Source organism: Ananas comosus, linkage group 4 (assembly GCF_001540865.1).
Source record: "Ananas comosus cultivar F153 linkage group 4, ASM154086v1, whole genome shotgun sequence".
NCBI lineage: Eukaryota > Viridiplantae > Streptophyta > Magnoliopsida > Poales > Bromeliaceae > Ananas > Ananas comosus.
The window spans coordinates 1,121,852-1,134,256 of NC_033624.1; the positions used below are offsets into that span (position 1 = coordinate 1,121,852).

General features: G+C 38.2%; 2 protein-coding genes across 4 annotated transcripts; one reads left to right on the top strand and one right to left on the bottom strand.

The window, feature by feature from the left end:
- On the top strand, nucleotides 1,130-9,021 carry LOC109709012 (ATP-dependent RNA helicase DEAH13). Its single transcript, XM_020231039.1, has 12 exons — nucleotides 1,130-1,702; nucleotides 1,907-1,973; nucleotides 2,077-2,151; nucleotides 2,493-2,542; nucleotides 2,657-2,717; nucleotides 2,805-3,188; nucleotides 3,734-3,979; nucleotides 4,256-4,486; nucleotides 5,006-5,119; nucleotides 5,211-6,404; nucleotides 6,770-8,371; nucleotides 8,608-9,021. The coding sequence occupies exons 1-11, from the start codon at nucleotides 1,617-1,619 to the stop codon at nucleotides 8,237-8,239; spliced, it is 3,978 nt and encodes a 1,325-aa protein (XP_020086628.1). The 5' UTR covers nucleotides 1,130-1,616; the 3' UTR covers nucleotides 8,240-8,371; nucleotides 8,608-9,021.
- LOC109709014 lies at nucleotides 8,999-11,651 on the bottom strand. 3 transcript variants are annotated; one of them, XM_020231043.1, is made up of 8 exons: nucleotides 11,321-11,650; nucleotides 11,085-11,215; nucleotides 10,914-10,991; nucleotides 10,796-10,840; nucleotides 10,610-10,654; nucleotides 10,451-10,502; nucleotides 9,660-9,756; nucleotides 8,999-9,429 (listed from the first exon to the last, which is right to left on the bottom strand). In XM_020231043.1, exons 1-8 carry the CDS (start codon nucleotides 11,634-11,636, stop codon nucleotides 9,402-9,404), a joined length of 792 nt encoding a protein of 263 aa, XP_020086632.1. In that variant the 5' UTR covers nucleotides 11,637-11,650; the 3' UTR covers nucleotides 8,999-9,401. The 3 variants fall into 3 exon arrangements, with proteins under 3 accessions (XP_020086632.1, XP_020086631.1, XP_020086633.1); XM_020231042.1 differs by having other exon boundaries at nucleotides 8,999-9,440; nucleotides 11,321-11,645; XM_020231044.1 differs by having other exon boundaries at nucleotides 9,382-9,524; nucleotides 11,321-11,651.

Sequence of the window (12,405 nt, forward strand, 5' to 3'; positions counted from 1 at the left end):
TTTTCACTTTGAAATAAACTGATTTCAAAGATAAAATGATAACTACTATAATCTTATCATTACCAATATTCTTTTCATAAAGACAGATATTGATAGCTATATGAATGTAATGAAATAAAATAGTTAAAAGATGATAAAATTACAGCTAGTTGTTCTATAATTAGATAAAAAGGTGTTCAATTCCAAAAAAAGGGTCTTTTTATTCTCACCACACTGATGAACGCACAATAGGCGAAAATTTGCTACAGAGCCATAATTTTACTCTGCCTAAGTTAATAAATTTCATTAACATTAAATTTAGGGCTTGTTTAGTTCATCTATTTTAAGTATGGAATGAGAATCGGTTTTGATCAAATCCGATTAATTTTGTTTGGTTTGCATGAATCGATTTTGGATTTCTATTCCGGAGTGGAATGGGAATGGCCCATTAGTTTTCAACTTGATTCCGGTCTTCTAGCCCGGATTGAGATTTCATTTCGGAAGACCACTAAGCTCTCAAAGCCCATATGACCATCTCACCCTCCTTCTCTTCATCCATTCTCATCAAAAAAAAAAAAAAAATAATTTTAGTCTCAAAACCCTATCCCTAACCCACATCAATAAAAATTTTTAAAAATAAATTTAATTTTTTTTTAAAAAAAACTTATTAAAAAATAATATTATATTTTCATAAATTTAAATAATATAAATTTATATTTGAGAATAAAATTAATATTATAGTATTCTATAATTTTTTAGTTTATACAAACCAAACAATAAAATATGAATAACTCATTCCGAAATAACTCATTCCAATTTTCAATCGACAGATAAACCAAACGTCTTGAAAGAGTGAACCATTCTAATTCATTTCCATTTCATTATCCATTCCAATTTCATGCTTGAAGCAAACAAGCTCTTAATCAAAGAAGCCCTTAATCAAAGGTGCTTTTTAAAGGCCTAACATTTGGGCTTAGAAGTTATGTGTAGTAGGCCCACCAAGAGGTGGAGCCTTCCAAAAATTGGCGGGCGAGCCCAGCTCGAAGTAAGAGCCGGAGCTCGCTCGCACCCAAAACGGTGTGTTCGCGTTTTGTAGGGCGTCGGCACGACTCGCCGTCTCTATACGATCATTGACGAGTCGCCTCTCACCCCCCAACAGGACGGGTTAAACCCGAATCCTCCCCCCTCCTACTCACTTTATACCGGACTCTCGTCGCCAATGTTTCGTGAGTTCCGATGTGGGACTAATCGATGGGCTAACGGTGTTGTCGCACGGAATCGGATACCCCTGATTCAGACGGTCGATTTCCATGCAAAACCCCTCGAAACTGGGCGGTTCGGTTCCGAAAAACCCTAACTAGTAGTTCTCAACTGGAATCGAGGGGATTTACGATTGCGTGCGTTTGTTTCTTGCGAAATCCCCAACTTAGGAGGTGGATTTCACGCAAAGGCTTCGAAATTAGGGCCTGGGCTCGGATAAACCCTAATTCTCAGCTGGAATTGGAGGGTTTTAGGACTACTCAGTCGGTTCTGGTTTACTTTTTACCCTTTTTTTGTTTTTGGATGAAAGATTCCTCTTCCTCGACGTCTCTTTCGAATTGATCTGGGAGTAAGATTTTAGTTTGGTACAAAGAAGAATGGGATCGAAAAGTGAGAATTTTGACCAGGCTTTCGATGAGAGTGTTGGATTATTGGGGCCACAAGCGATTTTAGATAGATCAAAGTAAGCTTTATTTTAGCCAAAAAAAAAAAAGTGTTTTTGTTCGATTGTTTTAGCTTATTTAGTTCGTTTATGGATGAAATAGTTCTAAACGTAATAAATTTTTAACTTGATTTGGATTTTAGAATTGGGGAAAATATCATATTTGGTTAGTTTTAAGTAATCGATCTGTAACTTGTGTTTTATTTTCTATGTTACGAATTCAAGTGCGGATGGAAGCAATGCGATTATAATGGTCGGCAAGAGAAAGGGCAAATTAAAAGGAAAAGGGGAGGTATTTTATTGAGTATTTTTCTTAATTTATGGGCAGTTTGTAGAAATATTACAGATTGGGTTGGATAGTAGTTTTCCTTAAAGCTGTTGCATATCTATGCCAGGTTTCTGAGATTAGAAAGAAGAAGGAAGCTGCAACTTTGAGCAAAAGCAAGCAAAGGAAGTTAAAGAAGTTGGAGGTATGTGCTTGGTTTTATGTAAGCGCATAATTTCCTGTTTTCTGGAACAGCTTTGCTGCTACAAGAAGCAGTAGCAAGGTGTTGTTGAACAAAATTTGGAGCTTTTGCTTACAGAAAGCTGAACTAACTTGTTTGCACCAATTGGAACTCCTGCTTCTCTGCATTGAGAAGCTGTTGGAGGAATTTTGTTGAAAAAGTTATTAGTTCTTCAAACAGCACTTGTGGAGAAGCTCCGGCGGAAAAGCAGAACACAGAAGTTTTTTTCTCTTTTTCCTTCAAATTTTCTTTTTTCTTATTGGTTGCTCATAGCTTGTTCGCTTGTTTGTGCTTCGTGTGTCCAGGACGAGAAACAAAAGAAGTTGCTGGAAGCTAGAAGTATTAAGCTTCTGGGGTATGTGACCTCTTTATTTTTCTTCCTTCTATTCTATTTCATTGTAGTGTCGAATATTTGCAAAATAACTTCTTCTTAGTGAAATGAGCTCTCGGCTGCTCTTTCCTGCTGCAGGAAATACAAGATATCTGATGGTGCATATTCTTTTCTCCATTCTTCAGGGACTATTGGTCAAGTATGCTACTTCCATCAAGTATTGATTAACTGGGATAGCATCCAATAATTAGAAATTTATTTTATTGTATGAACGATTATGATGTAGGCTGAGACTATGAAGGAAAAACGTAGGCGAGTAGTTCAATTTTCCAAGGCAGGCTTGGAAATTCCTGAAGAAATTCTACCTTTAGAGAAGGGCAGACGGAAAGTTTCTGAGGAGATTGAAATCAGTGAGAAAATTGACTCTGTTCAAACCAACCTAGAAAGTGTTGGTCATGGAGAGCAACAAGATGACGAAAGTCATAGCTTGTCTTTTAGATCTAACATAAAAGCAATTAGTAAAAGCAAACCAGTTGCGGATATTGGATCAAGTGTGTCACTGCCAACAGAAGAAACAAATAGAGTCGTCATTATGGGGATTCAAGAAAAGCAAAAAGTCTCTCCACCAATTTGTAGTCATGCTGCTATAGCACATGACATTAGTTTGCAGGTGTGTTATTGTTTATGCATCTCTTAGAAGCACCTGTTATATGTGCTTGTGTTGAGTCAATCACTTATCATCCATTGATTAGTTAGTTTTTTTTCTCTCTGTGTGCAATTTTGTTGTTAATTAATCTTTGCTGACTTCATATATATACTCTTCAAATCAATAATGATCCTTCTTTCAAGATATGCATTATGAATATATAGTTTAAATAACGTACTATTGATTTTTAGTTCATGCACTGCAAATATTATCAATCTTTCACGATCAACAAATGTGGCTCTCATTAGTGCTGCCCTATTGGTTTGCTCAAGATGAAAACATTTTATGCCAGCATGATATATACCCTTCTACCAGGACAGGTACTGGTATGTGGCGCAGCGCTTGCTTTAAGTATGTTTGTTTGATGTGTTTTTTGACCATTATGATTATTATACATCTGTTTTTTTCTAGTGCCATGTAATAATGTTGTATCGATACATTTTCAGCTCATTAGATGACTCATTATTTTTCTTTCGTTCCCTTTGTTTTTTTAATCTATCTTTGTCCAGGACAAAGGGGTAGAAGGACCAAAACCATGTAGCCAAACCGCAAAACTATCTGGAGATACTTCTCTCCAGGGGAATTTTAACACCCCTATTGTAGTGCATGTAACAAGGCCAACTGAGGTTGAGGAGAAAAGGAAAGATCTCCCAATAATTATGATGGAGCAGGAAATAATGGAAGCTATCAACGAGCATTCTATTGTTATTTTGTGTGGAGAGACAGGATGTGGTAAAACGACACAGGTTCCTCAGGTGTGTTTCATCTACTTGTTGTAACCGTAGCTTCATAGGAGTGCTATTGACTAACACTCTTCAAAAAATCATGAGTGGGTTTGTTGTTACAGACCTGGACAAGGAGTTACTGATAAAAAAAAAGAATAGTTTGTTTCCCTGGAGTGACATTCTTTTCCCCACAAGCCTAGCTATTGCTTTTCGGAGTAGAAAAGCTATTCCGTATGCCAAGCCAACTTGGTGTAAAAGTTTCTATTTGTTATTTATTATTTTTTATTGTAATTTGCCATGTTGCAGTTCTTATATGAAGCTGGCTTTGGGTCAAGTAGTCGTTGTGACAGAAAAGGAATAATTGGTGTAACCCAACCGCGTCGTGTTGCTGTTCTTGCTACGGCTAAAAGAGTTTCCTTTGAGTTAGGTCTTGGTCTTGGAAAGGAGGTTGGTTTTCAAGTTCGGCACGACAAAATGATAGGAAAAAACTGTTCCATTAAGTTTATGACGGATGGAATTTTGCTTCGAGAAGTTCAGGTTCCTTGCTGAAAACTTTTGCTTACATGTATTTTGTAGATGTGAAACTATCTTTAAATTGACTAGCATTTTGCTTTCTAGAAAGGTCTCTCTGCACATTGCATATATCAGCATATTGTTGTCGCCTTTCGGAGTAATGATCAGCATGTTTGTGTTTTTGCATTAAATTAAAAGTTTCTTCCGGAGAAAAAAATCAAGCATTTAGAATATTAATCGTGATTAAAATGTTGTTACAGCTAAGTGATGATAGTAATAGATACAGAAAAAATTAAAAAGAATGTAATCTTGGTTACGCATCATTTCAGGATCGCATATTAGAACATCGCATATAGATGGTTCATTCATGCTCATGTAGGTACATAGCACACCTCGATTTGGAAGAGAAAGTAACTAATCTTTTAGATATTGGACTGCGATTGTCAAACACAGTTGCTGTGATGTTTTTTGTGTTGAACTCGTTCTGAATTTATACTAATTAATATTTTATTCAGGGTGCTAATTAGTTGTCTATTTTTTCAGAGTGATTTCTTATTAAAGCGCTATTCCGTGATCATCTTGGATGAGGCTCACGAAAGGAGCTTGAACACTGATATACTAATTGGCATGCTATCACGAATAATAAAGCTTCGACAGGTTGGAAAAATGTAGTTAATTATTTTTTTTATTTCAGTTTTCTTAGGAAAGAATTTTATTGTTTATTAACTATTTTGAACACACATGATAGAAATTATATGAGGACCAGCAGGAGAAGATTAAATCAGGAGGGAGGCTCAATTCAGAAAATATGGTCAGTCAGTTAAAGCTCGTGCTAATGAGTGCCACCTTGCGAGTTGAGGACTTCATTTCTAATAGGAGATTATTCAGTGAGGCCCCTCCCGTTCTAGAGGTCCCAGTAAGACAATTTCCTGTCACTATTCACTTTTCAAAAAGGACCCACGAAGATTATATGTTACAAGCTTATAAAAAGGTCATGTCAATCCACAAGAGGCTTCCACCTGGTGGAATACTTATGTTTGTCACAGGCCAGAGGGAAGTTGACTTCCTGTGTAAGAAGCTAAAAAGAGCATCACGAAACTCTTACGAAAAGAAATTCACAAGAAAGGGAGAGGATCAGATAAGTGCAAGCTCAGAACTGGACATGAAGGAAATCAGTGAAGCCTATGAAATAGGAAGCGATTCACCTGATAACCAGAATAACAGATTCAGTTCATACGATGAGGATGAGAATAATTTGGAAATTAATTCCGATTCTTCTGATTTGGAAATAGAGAGTGAGTTTGAAATTAATAGTGAGGATGAAGAAGATGAAGAGCCTATTACTTGTGAAGGCCCACAAGAAGTCAGTTCGATTTTGGATTTTCTAAGAGACAAAGAGCGCATATCTTCACTCAAGGCTTCTTTTGATGCCCTGGCTGGAAATTCTAGGGTACAAAATAGTGAAGAAAGCCCTAGCTCCCCCATCACTGACAATATGAAAAAATCTCAAGGAATGAAGACTTCATCTGCCGGTCCCCTCCATGTCTTGCCACTTTACGCAATGCTACCTGCTTCTGCTCAGCTTCGCGTATTTGAGAATGTGCCTGAAGGGGAAAGGCTTGTAGTTGTAGCCACAAATGTTGCTGAGACTTCTTTAACTATTCCTGGCATAAAATATGTGGTTGATACAGGAAAAGAAAAGGTCAAAAAGTACAATTACATCAATGGGGTGGCGGCTTATGAAGTACAGTGGATAAGCAAAGCATCAGCCTCCCAGCGGGCAGGACGAGCTGGAAGAACGGGGCCTGGGCACTGTTACCGTCTCTATTCCTCTGCGGCCTATAGTAAAGATGATTTATTTCCAGAATTTTCCAGTCCCGAGATTTCCAAGATTCCAGTAGATGGTGTCGTCCTCCTCCTGAAGTTCATGGGTATTGATAAGGTACTGGTTGTGAAAAAAATTCTTACTCGTTTTCCTTTTTTTTTTTTCCCTTCACATATAAAGATATTTGATGCATGCACCTGCCAGTGAAGTCTAAATTTTTTAATATGTCCTTCAAAAACTTTAATTCTTAGATGCATACTGCCATGTTTATTGCAAGCCCTTTAAAGAACTTTGTTATACAAAACCTATTTCCTCCCATGAGTTTGAGCATGCTCGTAAGAACCTGCACATTCAAGGGGTACATATGAATATTCATCTTTTACAGGAGTATACATGTAATTGATCTTTTTGCAGCGATAGGCATAAAATCACTCTTTCCCATGTACGTAACTTATATATTAATATTTATTCATATCTTCTAGGTCGCCAACTTTCCTTTCCCGACACCTCCAGAGAAGGAAGCTTTGGTGGAAGCTGAACGTTGTTTAAAGGCCCTTGAGGCGCTTGATAGCAATGGCAGACTTACACCTATGGGGAGGGCTATGGCACAATACCCGATGAGTCCCCGCCATTCCCGAATGCTTCTCACAGTTATTCAAATCATGAGAAATAAGCAAAGCTACCCCAGATCAAACTTCCTACTAGGGTTTGCAGTTGCTGCTGCATCGGCTTTAAGCTTTTCTAGCCCTTTCCTTTTTCACTTTGGCGAGAACCACGAGACCAGGGATGAAATGGATCAAGAAGAGAAATCTGACCAAGTGAAGGACCCACAAGAGAAGGAGAGGCAGAAGAAGCTTAAATCAATGGCTAGAGAGGCTTATGCGAGATTTTCCAATCCCAGCAGCGATGCTTTAACTGTAGCTTATGCTTTACAGTTATTTGAACTCGCAGGAAACTCTTTAGAATTTTGCAGGAAAAACTCACTTCATTTCAAAACCATGGAAGAGATGTCAAAGTTGAGAAAACAGCTCCTTCAGCTGGTTTTTCATCACAGCAAGCTTAATGAGGGATTCACTTGGAATAATGGATCTATTGAGGATGTAGAGAACTCTTGGAGGAATAATTCCAACATTTCCAATAAAAACCCTTTACAAATGTTTGAAGAGGAGATTATAGGGCAAGCCATATGTGCCGGTTGGGCTGACAGGGTTTCGAAGCGTGTTCGAGCAGTTCCGCGATCATCAGAAAATGATAAAAAAATCCGGGCCATTCGGTACCAATCTTGTGCTCTGAAAGATACTGTATATATCCATCGCTTCTCTTCTGTTTCTCAGTCTGCATCGGATTTTCTAGTTTATTCTGAACTTCTATACACAAAGAGGCCATATATGCATGGGGTAACCATGGTAAAGCCCGATTGGATACTAAAGTATGCGACTCCTCTTTGCACCTTTTCAGCACCACTAAAAGATCCTAAGCCCTATTACGAACCTCTAAGTGATCAAGTGTTTTGTTGGGTAAATCCCACTTTTGGCCAACATAATTGGCAACTTCCTTTACATAGTATTCCTATCGAAAATAGCATACTACGGTTGAGTGTATTCTCTTGTGCTTTGCTTGAAGGTGATGTGCTGCCTTGTTTAAGATCTGTTCAAAAGTTTCTCGCAGCACCACCATCTAATATATTGAGACCCGAGGCATTGGGCCAAAGAAGAGTTGGCGATCTTTTGAATAGAATGAAGGTTGGTTCGAGGATTGTGGACAGCCGCGCAATGTTAAGAGAGATGTGGAGTGAAAGCCCTAATTTTTTGTATTTAGAGATCCAGCAGTGGTTTCAGGAGAGGTTTCATAATCGGTTCAGAGAAGTGTGGGAACATATGCATCGCGAGGTTCTTCTCGAGGGCCATGAACTTTACCCGAAGAGGGCAAAAAAGGGGAGGAAAAGAGAATAATATAAAGTCAAGAATGCATAAAACTATGATCAATATGGCTTCTGATTTTTCACCACCTTTGCCGCCGTTTGAAGAGTTCAATTCCTATACAAGCTTTTCTAGAAAGATGAATCTCTATATTGAGGTTACCAGGTATGGCGTGGACGATAAATTTTATTGTAATCAGAGTTTAGTAATCCGTGACTAGTTCGAGAGTGATATGCCTTATTAATGGACAAATATATCTCCACTAAAGGCAAAATATAACTCCTCTTAATTCCAATTTACCTGTTATTTTAATGGTCACATTTGCTTGAACTCTTTTCGTTTGGCTCATGCAATATCGTATATTATGTTAATTTATGTTTCTTTTTTCATCTTTAATGCAGTTATCATGCATGATGGCACCGCAGGAATTCGGAGTTGTGCTCCTTACCAACGTCTAGACCAAATTCATGAAACTGGATTCGCGAATTGTATAGCAAGAGCTGGGAAAGCTTGGACCGCAACTGTTAAGGTTCACCTCTGCAATTTGATTCACGAAGCGGGATGTGATTGGAAAATCGATTAATTTAAATTTACCCTCGTAGATTTTGAAGGGTGACACAAGAGTTCCTTATTTAGCATCCGTCATTCTTGTTGCGCTTGTCCGGAAAAAGCTTCAGTTTTGTACTTATTTAAGAGCAAATATAAGCGACCTACCTGGATGCTGTAATTATAGTCAGAGAGATGAGTGGAATGCTAATGTGCAGTTAGGAAGGAAATTGATTTCATTTGGAGTTAAAAAAAAAAGTGCTTATAATTGCTTTTCGTTTCATTACACTGTCACAAGTACGCCAGAAATTCCCCAATTCATATCCCAACTTACTAAGCAATTGTTTAACAATACAATGCTGATTATCAGATGCGCTTCAGCGCGAATTTCTAGCATCCGAATCAGGCAAATTATTAATTCATCTGGCGAAAGGCCAAAAATGAAAAAAAAAAGAAATGCAGTTTCGAAGGATGGTTTGTGTCAATCCTCATGCATTTTCCTCTTTCCAAGCACCCTGCCTATTACCCTCCATAACGGCTCTTCAGCGATTCGGGTGGCTCTTCCTCCATGATGCCTGATCCAGCTGAGGCCAAGTACTGCCTAATTGTTGTTTTCCGATCGGCGACGTAGGTGTGATCCAAGAAGTTGTCATAAGCTGCTTTTCCGAGGTTTTTTGCTGCCAAAACACTGAAGAACTAAATAGAAATCGTTTCTGACAACATTATGCAGTAAAATTGTAGTGCTTTACATTTTCAGTACGAAAGGTTCGAACTGTACAGAAAACAGAAAAGAGAGAGATTTACTAGCCAACACATGAAAAAAAAATGCAACATAAATAACAAAGAGAGGGAATGGATTGAAGCTGTGGTTATAGTTAGATTGAAGCAAGCTGTAGTTATTACTAACCAATGTCTGAGATATGTACGACAAGGTAATATATCATCTCGCCATATCTTATGTATGTTGTATCGCCCATAACGCTGGTAATATATTTCCTTGCTACCTGGAGAAGCGGATGTGTTAACATAATCTAATTAGTTTTAAAGAATAAAACTGAACATGAAGTCAACATGCAAGACGAAGGAAAGAAGTATCTGAAAAATTATATAACTAGACTGAAAGAGGAAATTATGCAGTTCCAGTTACTGTTAAACCAAGATATATTCTAAATAGTTGAAGAGAGAAAACCCCATATAGATGCACAAACCAATTTCGCGTTGAGTTCTATGTGTCAATCTATAGAATCAATATTGCAAGAGGTGGATGCATATAGATAGAGATACCGACAACATAATTCTATCCATTTGATCTGTATTTTCATAATATGGTGATTTGTTAAATTATGGCATCGAGTTGATTGCTAGATGATTCCCTGCTTCCTCTCTCACATTGCATTCACTATTTCTATTTCGGGCTGTGAACAAACTACAAACTATTCTTTTGATTACATTCCTGTGAAATTCTAAAGCTCTATATAATAACCCAAAACCAAATACGAATGTCTCTATCCACTCTCTCTACTCAGATCTCAATAAGGTCGTAAAAGCACAAACAGATACGGATGAATCAAAGTTCTAAAATTCTAAATAAGAGACATTGATTTCTTCACCTAATGGTAACTCTTCCAACTGATGTAAGTTCATGAATTACAGAATCTCATAACATGCAAGGCGTGTTAATTGGGATAAAACTTTTACCTTGGCATCGTATTTGAAAAAACTCTTCGTCGCTGTAACGAGCACACACCACCTGAATCAAAGGCACGAAGTTTGTCATTAAAATAACCAAAATATTGAAAAAGTTAGATCAAATCATAGAAGAAAAAAAAATTACACAAACTACAAATCAGCACTTACAGCTGGATTTGGAAAAGTAGTTCCATCCAGTCCTTCAGGAACCACCTGAACTCAATTACAAGGAAAATAGCCATACCGCAAAAATCACGGATAAACAAAATTTTGAACTAGTGTGTAAAACAAAATTACAAAGAAATAATACAAAAATCAGAACGTAGAAAACAAATGCATGAATGATTCACTTACAGATAGAAACCTGAACTCATTCTCCCTCTCAATAAACGCCGGAACCTAACACAAGCAAAACATCAAACACCTGCAAGCGAAAACCCCAAAATCTCGATCGCAAGAACAACCGATGTACCTCCTCTTTCCTGATCTCAAACACGGTAACAATAAGAAACTCCCCTTCGCAGGGCTCCACGCTCAAGCTCGACACTTCCTGAAACCTCTCCCAATTCCCCGATCAGATCCAAACAAGATAAACCCTAACCCAAAAGCTCCCAAATCGGAATCGAATAGTTCCAAATCTCACCCCGGTTTCCTCATTGGCGATCCTGCGCTCGAAGAAGATCGGGGCCACGTGGGCGAAAACGCGGCGGAACCCGCGGAGCACTCCGATCCTGAAGTTCTTGAGATCGGGGAACGTGCTCCTCGCGCTCCTCTCTAGCAGTAGGAGAGAGGCGTTAATGGAGATCGGAGAGCTAGGGTTTCGTGCGAGAGAGAGAGAGGAGGAAGAAGAAGAAGAAGAAGAGGGGGCGGTGAGGTTACCGGAGAGGAGGGAGCCGAAGCCGCATATGGATATATACCCTTCGGGGGTGACGAGCGAGTCGAAATCGGATGCGGTGTTGAGCTCGGTGAGGTTACCGCTCGGTGCGCCGGAGTGTTCCGTAGCCATGCGGCGGAGCAGCGGAGGCGGTGAGGTTACCGGCAGTGACCGGATCCCGTAGGAGTGAGCGATGCTGGAGCGGAGTGGAAGGAAGAAGACACAGGGGAGGGGTCGATGGGCGTCGGATCTCGATCGGACGGTCGGGGATGACCCGGCGTAGGATGCGAAGAGGTTTCTAGCGGCGTGCATGGTTTGCATAAATAAATGATAACGGAGAGCCGGGCTTTTCTACGACCCATTTTGTTTTGTTAAAAAAGCAAGTGTTAAAAATTACACGTGGCAACTTCTCGTTGGCTGTGAAATTTACGCTACGTCACTTTTGATATTTTTGTTCCGAGAATTAAATCAAAAAAGTTATATTAAAAAGCTCATCGCAAGCATTTAAAAAAAAAAAAAAATGATAGTCCCAATGTGTACATTGTTGTTTATCTATTGTAACCATCTAAAAATATTGTTTTATAAGATAAAATGATTTGCTTATTTATATAATTATATTACTGGGATAAAATTAAGAGATCATTTCATAAAAATTATTTAAACATTAATTTTTTCTTCATTAGTTAGGAACTAGAGTATTATCTGTATTATTTGTAGAGTAACTATTTTTATTGCGTCGAGAAAATTCTATTCTTTTCCAGTAACAGATGCAAAATAATAAAAGCATCGTATCCGATATTCGGAATTGATTGATGTACACAATTTTGTTCTCAATAGATTATAGATGATGAAGTTGTATGCTTTTTTTTATAAAACTCTTAGCATCAATGATTGCTATAGTTTTTTTGTTTAAGTAATATTTAAAGTTACCGCGAGGGGTGGATCATGGATGAGTTTATAATAGGATTCAAATAAATTATTTGTATATGTATCCTAATAAGATTTGGGAGAAAAGGAACAATCCTTTGCCCCACAATTTATATGGAAAACGCAGATTTTATACCACTGTAGTAGAATCTTAGAGTAAGAT

Bases quoted from the DNA above. Each gene is read 5' to 3' on its own strand.
- LOC109709014 (XM_020231042.1), bottom strand. From the start codon at position 11,636: ATGCAAACCATGCACGCCGCTAGAAACCTCTTCGCATCCTACGCCGGG. The intron at 10,503-10,609 runs GTAAGTGCTGAT...CCTTTGATTCAG, and splicing joins CTACTTTTCCAAATCCAGCT to GTGGTGTGTGCTCGTTACAG. The intron at 9,757-10,450 runs GTAAAAGTTTTA...CCGCTTCTCCAG, and splicing joins TTTTCAAATACGATGCCAAG to GTAGCAAGGAAATATATTAC.
- LOC109709012 (XM_020231039.1), top strand. From the start codon at position 1,617: ATGGGATCGAAAAGTGAGAATTTTGACCAGGCTTTCGATGAGAGTGTT. The intron at 2,543-2,656 runs GTATGTGACCTC...TTCCTGCTGCAG, and splicing joins AGAAGTATTAAGCTTCTGGG to GAAATACAAGATATCTGATG. The intron at 3,980-4,255 runs GTGTGTTTCATC...GCCATGTTGCAG, and splicing joins AAACGACACAGGTTCCTCAG to TTCTTATATGAAGCTGGCTT.